The 18,536-nt window shown below is 46.3% G+C and overlaps 1 protein-coding gene across 1 annotated transcript in view; it reads right to left on the reverse strand.

Annotated features, from left to right (window-relative positions):
- Positions 1-11,588: 11,588 nt before the first annotated feature.
- Positions 11,589-18,536, reverse strand: part of capn8 (calpain 8) — a 54,795-nt gene continuing 47,847 nt past the window's right edge. Inside the window, exons 19-20 of the mRNA XM_056280997.1 lie at positions 17,611-17,669; positions 11,589-11,754 (exon numbers count right to left, since the gene is read on the reverse strand). Of these exons, the coding sequence (XP_056136972.1) occupies positions 11,731-11,754; positions 17,611-17,669 (83 nt within the window). The 3' untranslated portion in view covers positions 11,589-11,730. The remainder of the gene's footprint in view (positions 11,755-17,610; positions 17,670-18,536) is intronic.

Genomic DNA, 18,536 nt, shown 5'->3' on the forward strand with positions numbered 1-18,536 from the left:
TGCTATGTAGCAGTTAGCACAGCTGCACGGAGAGTGAGAGTGTATTGTAGGCTGAGCTAACGTCGGTTTGGTTTTCAGTTTGAAGATTTAAAGGGTCGCACAGCGCCAGGTCTGTAGTGAATACTCCAGCACTACTTTCCAACCACTCCGTCGCGAAGGAAGCATGTTGCACTGATAAAGTGCTGCTGGCTGCTCGTAGCAGAACTATTCACTACCGCTGTTCGAGAGGAGAGGACTTGGATCTTCCCATCTCTACGAGGAGGCCTCAGACCTGGATCTTCCCATCTGTACAAGCACACCTCAGACCTGGATCTTCCCATCTGTACGAGGACGCCTCAGACCTGGATTTTCCAATCTGTACGAGGACGCCTCACAACTGGATCGTCCCATCTCTACGAGGACGCCTCAGACCTGGATCGTCCCATCTCTACGAGGACGCCTCAGACCTGGATCTTCCCATCTGTGCGAGGACGCCTCAGACCTGGATCTTCCCATCTGTACGAGGACGCCTCAGACCTGAATCTTCCCATCTGTACGAGGACGCCTCAGACCTGGATCTTCCCATCTCTGCGAGGACGCCTCAGACCTGGATCTTCCCATCTGTATGAGGACGCCTCAGACCTGGATCGTCCCATCTCTATGAGGACACCTCAGACCTGGATCTTCCCATCTGTGCGAGGACGCCTCAGACCTGGATCTTCCCATCTGTACGAGGACGCCTCAGACCTGAATCTTCCCATCTGTACGAGGATGCCTTAGAACTGGATCGTCCCATCTCTACGAGGACGCTTCAGACCTGGATCTCCCCATCTGTATGAGGACGCCTCAGACCTGGATCTTCCCATCTGTGCGAGGACGCCTCAGACCTGGATCTTCCCATCTGTATGAGGACGCCTCAGACCTGGGTCTTCCCATCTGTACGAGGACGCCTCAGACCTGGATCTTCCCATCTGTACGAGGACGCCTCAGACCTGGATCTTCCCATCTGTACGAGAACACCTCAGACCTGGGTCTTACCATCTGTACGAGGACGCCTCAGACCTGGATCTTCCCATCTGTACGAGGACGCCCCAGACGTCGGTCAGGCGTGACCGCCTCCACCGGGGACGCTCCCGGGTTCTGTATTCTGTTCGCCGTGACTACAAAGGTAACCGGTTGTTTAATTTGACGAGGATCCACATGAGCTCCAGCAGGCTCGCCAGCGTTGATCCGGATCATATTGGGTGTGTTTTATGAACCCATGTGTTGACCATACTACACAGCCGGTTGTATTTAAAAGCACCTGCTGCGGGACCTGGTCTTTTCTTGAATGCATATTCTGTTCTCGTGGTAGGTTTATATATGCAATGTTGCAGCTCCAGAGTCTTGTTTGGTTTTCCCACTAAGCGTTTATACGCAGTTTTCCTGGGAGATAACGACACATAGTGGGGGGGAGGGGGGTTATCCCAGGTGGAGGCACCTCTTCATTTAGCCAGTATAAGTTCATGTAAAATAACCTAGTGGACTACACCACCTGCCACACTTAATAATGTAGGATCCTAGAGACGCAATAGTAAATACACTATAAATAGTGTCTGTCTGTCTGTCTGTCTGTCTGTCTGTCTGTCTGTCTGTCTGTCTATCTATCTATCTATCTATCTATCTGTCTGTCTGTCTGTCTGTCTGTCTGTCTGTCTGTCTGTCTGTCTGTCTGTCTGTCTGTCTGTCTGTCTGTCTGTCTGTCTGTCTGTCTGTCTATCTGTCTATCTATCTATCTATCTATCTATCTATCTATCTATCTATCTATCTATCTATCTATCTATCTATCTATCTATCTGTCTGTCTATCTGTCTGTCTGTCTGTCTGTCTGTCTGTCTGTCTGTCTATCAAATCAAATCAAATCAAAATTTTATTTGTATAGCCCAATATTACAAATGTGCCTCAGTGGGCTTAACAGCAACGCAACATCTTGTCCTTAGACCCTCTCTCTGTCTGTCTGTCTGTCTGTCTGTCTGTCTGTCTGTCTGTCTGTCTATCAAATCAAATCAAATCAAATCAAATCAAATCAAATCAATTTTATTTGTATAGCCCAATATCACAAATTACAAATGTGCCTCAGTGGGCTTAACAGCAACGCAACATCCTGTCCTTAGACCCTCTCATCGGATGAGGAACACCTCCCTAAAACCCCTTTAACAGGGAGAAACCTCAGGGAGAAACCTCAGGGAGAGCAACAGAGGAGGGATCTCTCTCCCAAGACGGACAGCGTACAATGGATGTTGTGTTCCCACAGTGTACATAATACAACATTGAAAGAGGATAACAGAGTTGAAATGGACATGACATGTATGAAGAACATGATGCACAGGATGCCGAGCAGTGTCCACATGCCAACGGAGCAGTCCAGGAGCCAAGCCACGTGACCAGCATCATCATGTAAAAAATAAAACCTTAGGTGAGGAGAGGAAGGGCAGGCAGCATCCAAATGGCGACCACCAGTGTAAATGTAGCCCTAACGGTGCATACATGTTATGATGCTTGGTTGATGTACAGTGTATATATAGTTATTTACACTTCATATTAATGGTTGATTCCTTGGTTGGTTTGTACGTTGTTTGTTCGTTGGTTGCTGGGTGACACATGGTTTGATTGGTTTGTGATGGTTTCCATGTGTGCATGTGGGTCTGGTTTCGCGTTGTTTGGGAGACGTGTTTTCGCCGTCTTTTCCGGTCGCGCGCTTCCGCCTGCTTGCTGGCGGGATGACGCGTGGACTTCCGGGTGGCCCGCGGTCTTTTCTCGTTGTTCGCGGGCATCATGGCTTAATGTTTGTCACGGAAGCTATAAGGACGTCAAAGACAACCAGCAAGTTTCACGGACAAGTCCCCCATTCTGGCATGCAGCCAACGAGGTACGTTATGTGTAGCCCACGTTATGTGCGGTCTGACTTTAGGTTAATTGTGCTAATTGTATTGTTTCATGTATACAGTTTTCACGGTGTTGATGGAGATTTGGAGACGTCATTAAAGCTGTTCAAGAAAGCGACTTGTGTTCGCCGTGCCTCGGGGGATTCACAGTGGAAACTCGACCTGTTTCCCCAACGCAAGTCAAGATGGCGCCGATGTTTGTTTGGCCCCCTGGTTTCACCACCGCGCGTGGGACTGCATGACGGTGCAAATGACAGCTAAGCTCAGCTCGCATTTCACACACACACACACACGTTAAAGGCTAGAAGGTTGCATAAGGGCTGTTTGCAAAACGAAGCCATAAAGAGCTTGGACACTTAACAAGCTAGTGATCTAAGAAAAGGGCGTTTGGAAAGGTGCTATAAGTTGTGTGCGTGAAATGTGCGTTGATTGAAAGTAATAACAACAAGCAACCGCTAGGGGTCCATGTTTACCACGTTTTGAAGTCTTTCATTGACTAGCCTATATTTGGGTGTGATTTTCAAGATAACAAGGTCTGACTGAATTCCTTTTGCATGTTTGAAATAAGTGTGCTTTGAAGTTTAAAGTTTAAGTATAGTTTCATTGAACAATATTATTTGATGCATTTGAACTAAAGGGTTTACATAAGTGAAGGTTATTTTAGAGAAACAATTCTAAAATTCATAAATAAGCACACAGCAAGCAGTAAGTTTAAAAAGGCTTACAGATTTATTGTATTGACATATTCATTATATTTACATTAACCTTTACCTATTAACAAGTTTACAAGATGTCAGAGCAAGGAGAGCTTACTGATAAAGTTAAAGACAGTACTAGACGAAGTAAAAGAACCAGAACTCTGACAGAGAAGGGTAAAGGAATGCAAGACGAAAAAATAAAGGGTCTTCAACAAAGATTCAAATTAACGTATGATAAATGGAGAATTTCCCAAGAAGATATTATCACAGACAGAGCCAGTATCTGATGATATGCTCAACGACGTCATCGGTGAAGTCCGTGGTCTCTCTGCAGATGTCCAGTGTGCTTATGATGAACTACGGCAACTCGTAACACCAGACCACGAAGCACGTCGGAGAGTCGGTCTGTGCATCCAAGTATCCCAGTTCATCGTAGACAGAGCCTCAAGATGACTGGGCGGACTTGCACCTGAAGAGGAATAACCAGATTGGCCTGAAGCAGGTCCTCTGTTCAATTCTAGTGTTAGTAGTTTCACCCTTGGCTCGAAGAGGACCTCGCTACATACTAACGGGTCCACTGAAAAACGACAAGATGCTACTGCTGATGTCGCTGCAAGCAAAGCTGTTCTGAAAGTGTCACAAGAACAAGAAAGAGAAAAACAGGAAATACAGTGACTGGAAGAAGAAGCTAGAAATGACATAGCCAAGCAAGAGGCAGCTGCTATAAGGCGTCGTTTAGAACAAGAAGCCGAAGAGTTGAAACGGAGAATGGAACGAGAAGCAGGAGAGCTGAAACTAAGAATCCAGAGACAGGAAGAGGAAGCTAAAATCAAGGCTCAACTGGAAGCGAAACATGCAACTCGCCAAAGGACGCTGCAAGAGAAGCGAAGAAAGGTACAACATTTGGAGACGATGAAAAGTCTAAATGCAGCACAAGCGAGAATAGAAGTGTATGATCAAGAGGAGGTCACAGAAGAAGTAAAGAAAGAGATCACACTGGATAGTGAGTTGAGAACAGTCAAGCAAGTGCCTGCTCCCACAAGTCCTCCATCCTCGTATGTGTTCTCTGCACCGAAGACTGTGATCACCTCCCCAAATGAAAGTACAGCAGAGCTCGTCAAGGTGCTAGCAGATGCAGTGAGTACCAACAGAATCCCAATCCCTGAGCCATCAGTATTCAGTGGGGATCCATTGATGTACAATGACTGGAGACTGTCATTTGAAACGCTGATCGACCAGAAGAATATTAAGGAAAAGGAGAAGATCTACTACCTCCGTAGGTATGTGGATGGAGACGCAAAGAAAGCGATCGATGGCTATTTCCTACTCGGCACCGAGTCTGCCTATGTTGCTGCATGGGAGCTATTGGACGAAAGATATGGAAACCCATTCACAATTGCACAGTCGTACAGAGACAAGCTCCACACGTGGCCCAAGATGGAACCTAACGATAGCCTCGAGCTCAGAAGGTTCACTGATTTTCTCTGCAGTTGTGGCCCACATAAAGTATCTGGAAATCTTGAATGACTGCATTGAAAACAGGAAGATTCTCTCCAAGCTCCTGGACTGGTTAATTGCTAGGTGGAACCGGAAGTCTACTGAAATAGAATAACGGAACAACCAGTTCCCCACCTTCAGCCAGTTCATCGCATTTCTAACCAAAGAAGCAAAGATCGCCTGTAACCCCATCACCTCTCTGCAGTCACTCAAGCAAGGCGAAGCTGAGAACCTAAAAGGCAAATGGAATAGAACCGTTGGAGCAAGTTCAGATGAAAAAGCGGTCATGACATGTGTCTTCTGCAAGAACAATGGACACACATTGCACAAATGCAGAAAGTTCATGAAGGAGGAAGTTCAAGAGAGAACAACCTTTGTTAAAGAAAACAAGCTGTGCTTTGGTTGTCTCGAGCCTGGCCACCACTCAAAGAAATGCAGCAGCAGAAGTGAGTGTGACGTGTGCCACAAGCGGCACCCTACCTGCCTGCACGCGGATAGAGCCAAAGGTGACAAGAAGCCACCACAAGCCAAGGAAAAGCAAAGCCCAAGCAAAGAGGAACCTGAATCATCACCTCCTGAAGAAACGCCCACAGCTGCTACTTCACACAGAGCAATAGTTGGTGAGGCTGGCACACATACCTCTGCAATACTTCCTGCCTGGCTCTCATCTGCAACCTGCCCAGAACAGGAAGTCCTTGTGTATGCGCTGCTGGACTCTCAAAGTGACTCAACCTTTATTCTAAGCGAAGTAGCTGAAACGCTAAAGACCAAGTCAAGCTCAAGCTCACTACGATGACTGCAACCACAACAGTAAACTCTCAAAGAGTGAACAATCTACAAGTCCGTGGCTTCTACTCCAGAAAGAAGATCTCCCTACCACCAGCCTATACATGGGAGTTCATTCCAGCCAACAGAGCTCACATACCAACAAACAAAAAAGCAAAAGCCTGGTCCCACCTGGAGCACCTTCAGAAAAAGATAGCACCTCTACAAGAATGTGAAGTAGGCCTGGTCATTGGGTACAACTGCTCACAAGCCCTTCTACCAAGAGAAGTCATATCTGGCAAAGCAAACTAGCCCTACGCACAACGCACGGACCTAGGATGGCGCATCGTGGGGTGTGGAAGTCCCTGTGTAGACTATGGAGATGCCATCGGAACGAGTCATCGCATAGTAGTGAGACAAGTGACACCAGATGTTGCTTCTGAGAACAACCCCGTGGATCACGCCTCTCAAAGTTTGACTGCAGACCAACTTAGGTCCTCAAACTGGTTCACCGGCCCAAAGTTTCTTTGGCAAAAGGGTCCACTCCACAGAGAATGCAAGGTGGGAGAAGTCAACGAAGATGATCCCGAGCTTTGCAAGGCTCTCATGTGCAACACTGAGACAAAGGAACAGAGATCCTTATTAGACCACCTGAAGAAGTTCTCGGACTGGACAAGAGCTGTAAAGGCAGTTGCAAGATTACAGCAAATGGCCAAAAAACACAAAGGTCTGAAGCAGCGCACCAATGAAAGTACAAGCATTGAGGAAAGGAAAGAAGCAGAGCTTGCCATCATTAAGTTGGCTCAAGAAGAAGCATTCCCAGCTGAGATAAAAAAAAGGCTCAAGTTAAAGAAGGAAGTTGCCAAGACCAAAGAAAGTAAGCTGCAGAAGTTAAGCCCCTTGCTGGACGAAGACGGGATCCTCAGGGTGGGGGGACATCTAGGTCAAGCTGCGCTACACCCGCACATAAAGCATCCGGCAATACTTCCACAGAAAAGCCACATATCAGCCTTACTCATCAAGCACCACCACGAAAAAATACAACACCAAGGACGCGGAATGACGACAAACGCACTTAGAGAAAATGGATGGTGGATTCTGGGATGCAGCAGTGTTGTTTCATCACACATCTACAAATGTATCAAGTGCTGAATGTACAGACGACGCACCGAAGAACAAAGAATGGGCGACTTACCTCAAGATCGTATGGAAGCAACTCCACCTTTCACGTATACTGGAATGGATTGCTTCGGCCCAATCTGCGTTAAGGAAGGAAGAAAAGGTCTCAAAAGATATGGAGTCATACTTACCTGTCTATGTTCAAGATCCATTCACATAGAAGTGATCGACGATATGACAACCGACACATTCATCAATGCACTCAGATCATTCATTGCCCTAAGAGGAAACGTTCGCCAACTGAGATGTGACCAAGGAACCAATTTCGTTGGCGCAAGGAGAGAGTTCGCATAATTCATGAAAGGAATGGATGAAGAGAGACAGAAGGCTGTAGGATGTGAGTTCCTCATAAATCCTCCAGCGGCAAGTCACATGGGCGGCATATGGGAGAGGCAGATAAGAACTATAAGGAGCATCCTGACTTCAATTCTGGACCAGTCTGCACAAAGGCTCGACAGCACCTCTCTCCGGACTTACCTGTATGAAGTCATGTCCATCATCAACAGCCGGCCACTTACCGCTGAGCACCTGAACGACCCATCCGGACCTGAACCGTTAACCCCGAACCACATTCTGACTATGAAGTCAACAATCATTCTTCCCCCACCTGGACAATTCATCAAGCAAGATCTCTATCTACAAAAGAGGTGGCGCCGAGTCCAGTATTTGGCCAACGAGTTTTGGACCAGATGGAGGAAAGAATACCTTCTGAACCTGCAACCAAGACAGAAGTGGTGTAAAAACAGAAGGAACTCAAAAGTCAATGACATCGTCCTTCTCCAAGACGAACAGACACCACGCAACGAGTGGAGACTAGCAAGAGTCACTGAAGTCTACCCAGGGCAAGATGGTAGGGTCAGAAAGCTGAAGCTGCTAGTTAGCCACACCACATTCAATAGCAACGGGAAAGCTACAACCAGCACAATTTATCTAGAAAGACCTATACACAAAGCCGTTACTTTAATAGAAACAGATTAGAGTACAGAGTACTACAGCAAGTTTCTTACTTACCTTTCACCCCTGAAAAGGAAACAGTTTTATTTATTTCACACATTGAAAGAAATATATTTTACTTACCTGATACCTATGATATAGAAGTTTACCTGTTGAGAAAAGAAAAGGAAAACTTACCGGTAAACTTACTTTTCTAACTTTGAGAAATATCCTTTGATGATATGGTACCTGCAATAACATAGTTTTTGAGAAATCCCACATACTGTTAAGTTTGTGTAATTTGGTGGGAGTGTAAATGTAGCCATAATGGTGCATACATGTCATTGATGCTTGGTTGATATACAGTGTATATAATGTTATTTACATTTCATATTAATGGTTGATTCCATGGTTGGTTTGTGTGTTGTTGGTTGTTGGGTGACACATGGTTTGATTTGTTTGTGATGGTTTCCATGTGTGCATGTGGGTCTGGTCTCGCGTTGTTTGGGAGACGTGTTTTCGCCTTCTGTTCGGGTCGCGCGCTTCCGCCTGCTTGCTGGCGGGATGACGCGTGGACTTCCGGGTGGCCCGCGGTCTTTTCTCGTTGTTCGCGGGCATCATGGCTTAATGTTTGTCACGGAAGCTATAAGGACGTCAAAGACAACCGTTGCAAGTTTCATGGACAATTCCCTCATTCTGGCATGCAGCCAACGAGGTACTTTATGTACGTTATGTGTAGCCCACGTTATGTGCGGTCTGACTTTATGTTAATTGTGCTAATTGTATTGTTCCGTTTTGTGTTACAAGTTTTCACGGTGTTGATGGAGATTTGGAGACTTCACTAAACCTGTTCAAGAAAGCGACTGGTGTTCGCCGTGCCTTGGGGGATTTACAACCATCACCACCGAGACCTGGGAGGAGAACCGACTGCACATGCATGCAAGAGAGACTCACATGACACCATTCAAACACAGAAAAGAGAAAGGAGAAGACATCATTCATAGAGAGAGAAAAGACATGTTAGAGAAGAGAACAGTTTGCAATAGTCATTAGCCATAATCAATTAAGTCATCAATTAGTCATAATCTATACTCAGTAATCTATACTCTATAATGTCGTCGGCAGAACAGTGGTTGGTAAATTCACTGAGACAGAAAACCAACCCGCCATCCAGTACAGGTTGTGAAGCACTCAATTTAAAGGCAACAAATTGTAAACTAAGGCAAAAAGATGAGTTTTAAGTTTGGATTTAAAGGACTCAACAGACTCTGATGGTCTGATGGCAGCAGGCAGGTTATTCCACAACAATGGAGCCCGATAGGAAAAGGCCCTGCTGCCACCAGCTGACTTCTTTTTAACTTTGGGTACACACAGGAGCCCTGTATTTTGAGAATGAAGTGCTCGAGATGGCATGTAAGGTTTAAGGAGATCAGACAGGTAGGATGGGGGCAAGCCCATTTAGGATTTTATAAGTCAGCAGAAGCACCTTGTATTCTGATCTAACATGGATAGAAGCCAGTGAAGGGAGGCAAGAATTGGTGTAATATGGTCAAATTTCCTAGTTTTAGTTAGGATTCTAGCAGCAGCATTCTGAACCATCTGAAGACTTTTAGTACTAGAATGTGGCAGACCTGAGAACAGAACATTGCAGTAATCAAGTCTGGATGAAACAAATGCATGTATTAGAGACTCTGCGTCAGCCATGGAGAGAAAAGACAGAATTTTAGCTATGTTATGGAAGTTAAAAAAGGCAGTCTTGGTGATTTCTTTAATGTGCTTATCAAAGGAAAGGCTGGGATCAAACGTAACACCAAGATTTTTGGCTGCAGAAAGCAGAAAGTTAAGTGACATCCAGTTTTTCACAGCAGCCAAGCAGGCCTCTAAGTTAGTGATTTGAGTATGATCATCAGCCCTTATAGGCACATACAGCTGAGTATCATCAGCATAGCAATGGACATTTATTCCATCTACTCCTGTATTTTCACAATGTGTGTCTGTGGGAGAGTCTATAAACGGCCAAACTAAAGCACTTGGGGCCTTGATTCTTTTTGGAGGTTATTGGGGATGATCAGGGGCACCTATAAAAATAGCAGAAAATTAAAAATGCATAATATGCGGAATATGCATAAAATATGTGGAATATGCAAAAAATATGCGGAATTAATTTGGTCATTTTAGAATGTTCTGGAGGCATAAACAATGCTTCAACAAGAAATTTCCATGTTCCTAACCCCCTTCATGGCAAATTCGGGCCCATTTTAATGTCACATGTCTTCCCCGTGCACTTTTGACGTTCTAAGTACATCTTTTCGTAATATGTGTGTGTGTGTGTGTGTGTGTGTGTTAGTTAGTGTGGATAGTGGGACCGGAAACTAAAGCATTTATGATCCTAATTCTTTTTGGAGGTGGTAGGTATTGTTCCAGAGAGTATGGGGAAAATCCCAGACAAATTATGCATAAATATGCAAAATATGCATTTTTCTAAAAATGGCTAAAAACCACTTTTCTCGGCATTTCAGGTGGTTCTGAGCGTCTTTAATTTTTTTCACCTACATAAAAAAAAATTCTGGGACTCAAATGTTTTGGCATTATGCAAAATATGCATTTTTGCAAAAATGCACTTATGATCCTAATTTTTTTTTGGAGGTGGTAGGTATTGTTCCAGAGAGGACCAGAAAAATAGCAGAAAATTAAAATAATTACGCATAATTATGCAAAATATGCATTTTCTAAAAATGGCTAAAAACCACTTTTCTCGCCCTTTCAGATGATTCGGAGCATTTGGGGGGAGGGAGTTGGAGTGGGGGTGTAATACACTTTTCTCGGCATTTCAGATGATTCTGAGCATTTGGGGGGAGGGAGTTGGATTGGGGGGGGTTTAGGGGCAGGGGGAAGGCGGTTAGCTGGCAGGATGAAGAGGAGGGAGATTTAGACGGGTGGATAACCAAACCACTACATTGTAGCGGGGTTCTTCTAGTAACTGCGTATAATTTGGCCAAGAGGTGTAATGTAAAGAGAGAAAAGTAGAGGGCCATGTACTGAGCCCTGTGGCAAACCATGTTTAATGTCAGAAAATGTTGATATAATATTATTATAGCAGACACAATGTGTTCTTCCAGATAAGTAGGACTTAAGCCAAGAGAGAGCTAAGCCAGAGACACCAAAATTACAATTTAATCTATCTAAAAGTATACAGCGATCAATGGTGTCAAAGGCTGCACTGAGGTCCAGTAGTAGAAGCACAGAAGTGGAGTCAGAGTCGATAGCCAGTAGAAGATCATTTACCACTCTGGTCAGAGCAGTTTCAGTGGAGTGAAGTGAAGTATCTATCTATCTGTCTGTCTGTCTGTCTATCTATGTAGCTATCTATCTGTCTGTCTGTCTATCTAGCCATCTATCTCAGGAAGTATGTTGGGGAGTCAAGTTACATTTTTTATACCACTTGATGAAGAACATCCATACATTATATAATACCTGACTTTTTTAATCTTTTATAATTGTTTTCAACCCCCCCCCCCCTCTCTCTCTCTTGCTCTCACTCTCTCTCTCTCTCTCTGACTTGTATGAATTGCAGACTGGACGAATTTGAAACATGAATGATTTATTCTTCAATCACAAACATGGATTTTTAGGGGACTCTAATTCAAGGCAACATGAACGATGTAGAACCAGATGCACTTGTATTAACACGCGAGTTGTTCTCATGAACCAGCTGTGGTGGTGAATCCAGATGTGGTCCAGTTGGCTGAGCTGTTTCAGTTGATCGCCAAACAAACCCACTGAAAGAAAAAAAAACATTTAAGATTAATAATAAGAACATATTTTAAATCAGTGGAGTACTGACACAGTATGCCCACTGAAGCTTGTGTCCTTTCTGTGCTGACTCTGGTTCGTGTCCTGTGCTGACTCCGGTTCATGTCCTATGCTGACTATGACTCTGGTTTGTGTCCTGTGCTGACTATGACTCTGGTTCCTGTCCTGTGCTGATTCTGGTTTGTATCCTGTGCGGACTCTGGTTCCTGTCCTGTGCTGACTCTGGTTGGTATCCTGTGCGGACTCTGGTTCGTGTCCTTAGCTGACTCTAGTTCGTGTCCTGTGCTGACTCTGGTTTGTGTCCTGTGTTGGCTCTGGTTTGTGTCTTGTGCTGACTCTGGTTTGTGTCCTGTGTTGGCTCTGGTTCATGTCCTGTGCTAACTCTGGTTCGTGTCCTATGCTGACTCTGGTTCGTGTCCTGTACTGACTATGACTCTGGTTTGTGTCCTGTGCTGACTCCGGTTCAGGTCCTGTGCTGACATTACTATGTGTCCTGTGCTGACTCTGGTTCGTGTCCTGTGCTGACACCGGTTCGTGTCCTGTGCTGACTCTGGTTTGTGCCCTGTGCTGACTCTAGTTCGTGCCCTGTGCTGACTCTGGTTTGTGCCCTGTGCTGACTCTGGTTCATGTCCTGGGCTGACTCTGGTTCGTGTCCTGTGCTGACACCGGTTCGTGTCCTGTGCTGACTCTGGTTTGTGCCCTGTGCTGACTATAGTTCGTGTCCTGTGCTGACTCTGGTTTGTGTCCTGTGCTGACTCTGGTTTGCGTCCTGTGCTGACTCTAGTTCGTGTCCTGTGCTGACTCTGGTTCGTGTCCTATGCTGACTCTGGTTCGTGTCCTGTGCTGACTCTGGTTCGTGTCCTGTGCTGACTCTGGTTCGTGTCCTATGCTGACTCTGGTTCATGTCCTGTGCTGACTCTAGTTCGTGTCCTGTGCTGACTCTGGTTTGTGTCCTTAGCTGACTCTAGTTCGTGTCCTGTGCTGACTCTGGTTTGTGTCCTGTGTTGGCTCTGGTTTGTGTCCTGTGCTGACTCTGGTTTGTGTCATGTGTTGGCTCTGGTTCAGGTCCTGTGCTGACATTACTTCGTGTCCTGTGCTGACTCTGGTTCGTGTCCTGTACTGACTCCGGTTCAGGTCCTGTGCTGACATTACTTCGTGTCCTGTGCTGACTCTGGTTCGTGTCCTGTGCTGACACCGGTTCGTGTCCTGTGCTGACTCTGGTTTGTGCCCTGTGCTGACTCTAGTTCGTGTCCTGTACTGACTATGACTCTGGTTTGTGTCCTGTGCTGACTCCGGTTCAGGTCCTGTGCTGACATTACTTCGTGTCCTGTGCTGACTCTGGTTCGTGTCCTATGCTGACTCTGGTTCATGTCCTGTGCTGACTCTAGTTCGTGTCCTGTGCTGACTCTGGTTTGTGTCCTTAGCTGACTCTAGTTCGTGTCCTGTGCTGACTCTGGTTTGTGTCCTGTGTTGGCTCTGGTTTGTGTCCTGTGCTGACTCTGGTTTGTGTCCTGTGTTGGCTCTGGTTCATGTCCTGTGCTAACTCTGGTTCGTGTCCTATGCTGACTCTGGTTCGTGTCCTGTACTGACTATGACTCTGGTTTGTGTCCTGTGCTGACATTACTTCGTGTCCTGTGCTGACTCTGGTTCGTGTCCTATGCTGACTCTGGTTCAGGTCCTGTGCTGACATTACTTCGTGTCCTGTGCTGACTCTGGTTCGTGTCCTGTGCTGACACCGGTTCGTGTCCTGTGCTGACTCTGGTTTGTGCCCTGTGCTGACTCTAGTTCGTGTCCTGTACTGACTATGACTCTGGTTTGTGTCCTGTGCTGACTCCGGTTCAGGTCCTGTGCTGACATTACTTCGTGTCCTGTGCTGACTCTGGTTCGTGTCCTATGCTGACTCTGGTTCATGTCCTGTGCTGACTCTAGTTCGTGTCCTGTGCTGACTCTGGTTTGTGTCCTTAGCTGACTCTAGTTCGTGTCCTGTGCTGACTCTGGTTTGTGTCCTGTGTTGGCTCTGGTTTGTGTCCTGTGCTGACTCTGGTTTGTGTCCTGTGTTGGCTCTGGTTCATGTCCTGTGCTAACTCTGGTTCGTGTCCTATGCTGACTCTGGTTCGTGTCCTGTACTGACTATGACTCTGGTTTGTGTCCTGTGCTGACTCCGGTTCAGGTCCTGTGCTGACATTACTTCGTGTCCTGTGCTGACTCTGGTTCGTGTCCTGTGCTGACACCGGTTCGTGTCCTGTGCTGACTCTGGTTTGTGCCCTGTGCTGACTCTAGTTCGTGTCCTGTGCTGACTCTGGTTTGTGCCCTGTGCTGACTCCGGTTCATGTCCTGGGCTGACTCTGGTTCGTGTCCTGTGCTGACACCGGTTCGTGTCCTGTGCTGACTCTGGTTTGTGCCCTGTGCTGACTATAGTTCGTGTCCTGTGCTGACTCTGGTTTGTGTCCTGTGCTGACTCTGGTTTGCGTCCTGTGCTGACTCTAGTTCGTGTCCTGTGCTGACTCTGGTTCATGTCCTATGCTGACTCTGGTTCGTGTCCTGTGCTGACTCTGGTTCGTGTCCTGTGCTGACTCTGGTTCGTGTCCTATGCTGACTCTGGTTCATGTCCTGTGCTGACTCTAGTTCGTGTCCTGTGCTGACTCTGGTTTGTGTCCTTAGCTGACTCTAGTTCGTGTCCTGTGCTGACTCTGGTTTGTGTCCTGTGTTGGCTCTGGTTTGTGTCCTGTGCTGACTCTGGTTTGTGTCCTGTGTTGGCTCTGGTTCATGTCCTGTGCTAACTCTGGTTCGTGTCCTATGCTGACTCTGGTTCGTGTCCTGTACTGACTATGACTCTGGTTTGTGTCCTGTGCTGACTCCGGTTCAGGTCCTGTGCTGACATTACTTCGTGTCCTGTGCTGACTCTGGTTCGTGTCCTGTGCTGACACCGGTTCGTGTCCTGTGCTGACTCTGGTTTGTGCCCTGTGCTGACTCTAGTTCGTGTCCTGTGCTGACTCTGGTTTGTGCCCTGTGCTGACTCTGGTTTGTGTCCTATGCTGACTCTGGTTCATGTCCTGTGCTGACTCTGGTTCGTGTCCTGTGCTGACACCGGTTCGTGTCCTGTGCTGACTCTGGTTTGTGCCCTGTGCTGACTACAGTTCGTGTCCTGTGCTGACTCTGGTTTGTGTCCTGTGCTGACTCTGGTTTGTGTCCTGTGCTGACTCTAGTTCGTGTCCTGTGCTGACTCTGGTTCATGTCCTATGCTGACTCTGGTTCGTGTCCTGTGCTGACTCTGGTTCGTGTCCTGTGCTGACTCTGGTTCGTGTCCTATGCTGACTCTGGTTTGTGTCCTGTGCTGACTCTGGTTCATGTCCTATGCTGACTCTGGTTCGTGTCCTGTGCTGACTCTGGTTCGTGTCCTGTGCTGACTCTGGTTCATGTCCTATGCTGACTCTGGTTCGTGTCCTGTGCTGACTCTGGTTCGTGTCCTGTGCTGACTCTGGTTCATGTCCTATGCTGACTCTGGTTCGTGTCCTGTGCTGACTCTGGTTCGTGTCCTGTGCTGACTCTGGTTCGTGTCCTATGCTGACTCTGGTTCATGTCCTGTGCTGACTCTAGTTCGTGTCCTGTGCTGACTCTGGTTTGTGTCCTGTGCTGACTCTGGTTTTTGCCCTGTGCTGACTCTAGGTCGTGTCCTGTGCTGACTCTGGTTTGTGTCCTGTGCTGACTCTGGTTTGTGTCTTGTGCTGACTCTGGTTTGTGTCCTGTGCTGGGTTCATGTCCTGTGCTGGCTGTGGTTCATGCTAGGCTTTTATACAGCATCCGGTCTGAAACGCAGCTGGGAAACTGCGGTGCTTTAAGTGGAAAAGGAAGCGCAAGTCTTTTGTCCTCGGTGGCATTCCAACCTGCGTAATAATGAACGTTTGGGAGTTACTAAGTTCAGGATTTTTACCATTTATAAAAGATACCAAGAGATGCTGCGGATTTTCTGCAATATGAATTAATTTTTAATTGTTTCGGTAATTTGTGAGGAAGGACCACGATATTGTTCTGACGTGGTCCAGTCTCTAAAGTGTGTGATCCTTCATCCAAAACATGTTTATCACCCAAATCACAGAATAACAACGCGATCAGCCCACAAGTAACTCTGCTGTGATGTTTTCCAGTGCTTGCTATGTAAGTGATGATGAATTCAGCCAAGACATCGGAGTCTAAATCACTTCACGCATCAGTGGTCTCCTGTGAGTCATACTACGACACTTATTTTGGGAAAAATATGGTTTTTGCACAATTTTGGGGAATTTAAATATTCAGTCTACACTGTATGAGAGTGGAGTTATTGAATATTTTTGTAGTATCACTTTTCGATGCTTTTTTGTGTGCCCCGCTGTGGGAGAGCCACGCGGACACCCACGTCAGGAGGCTCTTTGTTGATTACAGCTCAGCATTAAACACCATCACACCAAACGAGCTGGTCGACAAACTCCACAAACTAGGACTAACTCCCTCCATATGCAACTGGATACTGGACTTCTTCATCAGCCACCCCCACACTGTAACACTGGGCAAGCACACATCCTCCACCCTCATCCTGAACACCGGCATCCACCAGGGTTGTGTTTCGAATCCCTCCTTTATGCACTGTTCACACATGACTGCCAACCAACCCAGCCACTCGTAAGAAATTTGGTTTTTTGCTTGAGCTCTTATGACAGGCTGTGCACATCCTCCTTTAAGTGAGGAACGATCTTATTTACCTTTTCGTTCAAGAGGCATTTTCCACACGTATATCCATTATGTCTTTCATAGAGCTGGATCTCATCTTCACTTACACCCACCTTAAACATGTTGTAGCGTAAACATAGCAGTGATAGCAACTTTTCCAAAGCTGTTCCGGGTGTAGTAGGAGCAGAGAGTAGGAGCAGGGGGTAGGAGCAGAGAGTAGGAGCAGAGAGTAGGAGCAGGGAGTGGGAGTAGGAGCAGAGAGTAGGAGCAGGGAGTAGGAGCACAGAGTAGGAGCAGGGAGTAGGAGCACAGAGTAGGAGCAGGGGCAGGGAGTAGGAGCAGAGAGTAGGAGCAGGGAGTAAGTTCCGCAATAATGGTTCACTGATTGTACTGAACCGATCGCTTAATGCTGTAATGGATGCAGTGCGATGTGTCTACTGATTGCTGGGTGATCCAAGAAAAACAAAAATGTACAGAAGATGAGTGAAACCACATAAAAAAAACTCAAGGGCCTTGGTTCATTCAAACAAGGAGGGATTGGTGGCCGGACATGACGTGTCTTTCTGAACACGGAGGTTTTGTGCAGCTGAAGTCTGGTGAGTGAAAGACTGATTTAGCTGTTCAGATTCCTGGGCACACAGCTCTGATAACCCCAGCGACACACCATGAATGAAAGAACTAGCGGTCATTTACACAAATTATATACAAAATAGAAATTACATTTCTATGTTGGTAGGGCATTTTTATTCTAAGATGGTAGGGCAGCAGCGTGTGAGTCTCATGGACTGCGTAATGTTTTAGGTTATGATGTCCTTGAGTTCTCCATTAAATGCGACTGCGAGGGTTCATTGAAATGAATCACTATGTCACAGAACTCAACAGAGACTTTAGATGGAGAGAGCAAGTCACAGAGAGAAGCTGCAGGTCAGAAACACTACCTGGAATTTATGACGTGGTGGTACACAAGAAAAAGCCAGTGTACCTCAAAAAGCCTCATAAAGGTGCCAGTACAGTGTATCCATGAGCACTAGATGTCCCTATTCTAATGGGTATAGTATGTACTAGTACTGTACTGCAGCCTCGGCGGGTCTGGTATGAGTACAGAAAAGATTTGATACCTGTTGTAAATCCAGTTGGATCTTTCCTTGGTTGTTTCTGTCCAGTGTTCTGAAAATCTCTGTGGAGGAAAGGAGAGAAATTTAACCACACATTCTGGTGACAGTGTTAGCCGGTGACAGTGTTAGCCGGTGATAATGTTACCTGGTGATAATGTTACCCGGTGACAGTGTTAGCTTGTGATAATGTTACCCAGTGACAGTGTTGGCTGGTGATAATGTTACCTGCTGACAGTCTCAACTGGTGATAATGTTACCTGGTTACAGTGTTGGCTGGTGATAATGTTACCTGTTGACAGTGTTAGCTTGTGATAATGTTACCCAGTGACAGTTTTGGCTGGTGATAATGTTACCCGGTGACAGTGTTAGCTTGTGATAATGTTACCCAGTGACAGTGTTGGCTGGTGATAATGTTACCTGCTGACAGTCTCAACTGGTGATAATGTTACCTGGTTACAGTGTTGGCTGGTGATAATGTTACCCGGTGACAGTGTTAGCTTGTGATAATGTTACCTGGTTACAGTGTTGGCTGGTGATAATGTTACCCGGTGACAGTGTTAGCTTGTGATAATGTTACCCAGTGACAGTGTTGGCTGGTGATAATGTTACCTGCTGACAGTCTCAACTGGTGATAATATTACCTGCTGACAGTCTCAACTGGTGATAATGTTACCTGTTGACAGTGTTAGCTGGTGATAATGTTACCTGGTTACAGTGTTGGCTGGTGATAATGTTACCTGGTTACAGTGTTAGCTGGTGATAATTTTACCTGGTTACAGTGTTAGCTTGTGATCATTTTACCTGGTGACAGTGTTAGCTGGTGACAATTTTACCTGGTGACAATGTTAGCGGGTGATAATATTAACTGGTGATAGTGTTAGCTGGTGACAATGTTAGCTGGTGATACTGTTACTCAGTGACAGTGTTGG

Source organism: Lampris incognitus, chromosome 5 (genome assembly GCF_029633865.1).
Source record: "Lampris incognitus isolate fLamInc1 chromosome 5, fLamInc1.hap2, whole genome shotgun sequence".
Classification (NCBI taxonomy): domain Eukaryota; kingdom Metazoa; phylum Chordata; class Actinopteri; order Lampriformes; family Lampridae; genus Lampris; species Lampris incognitus.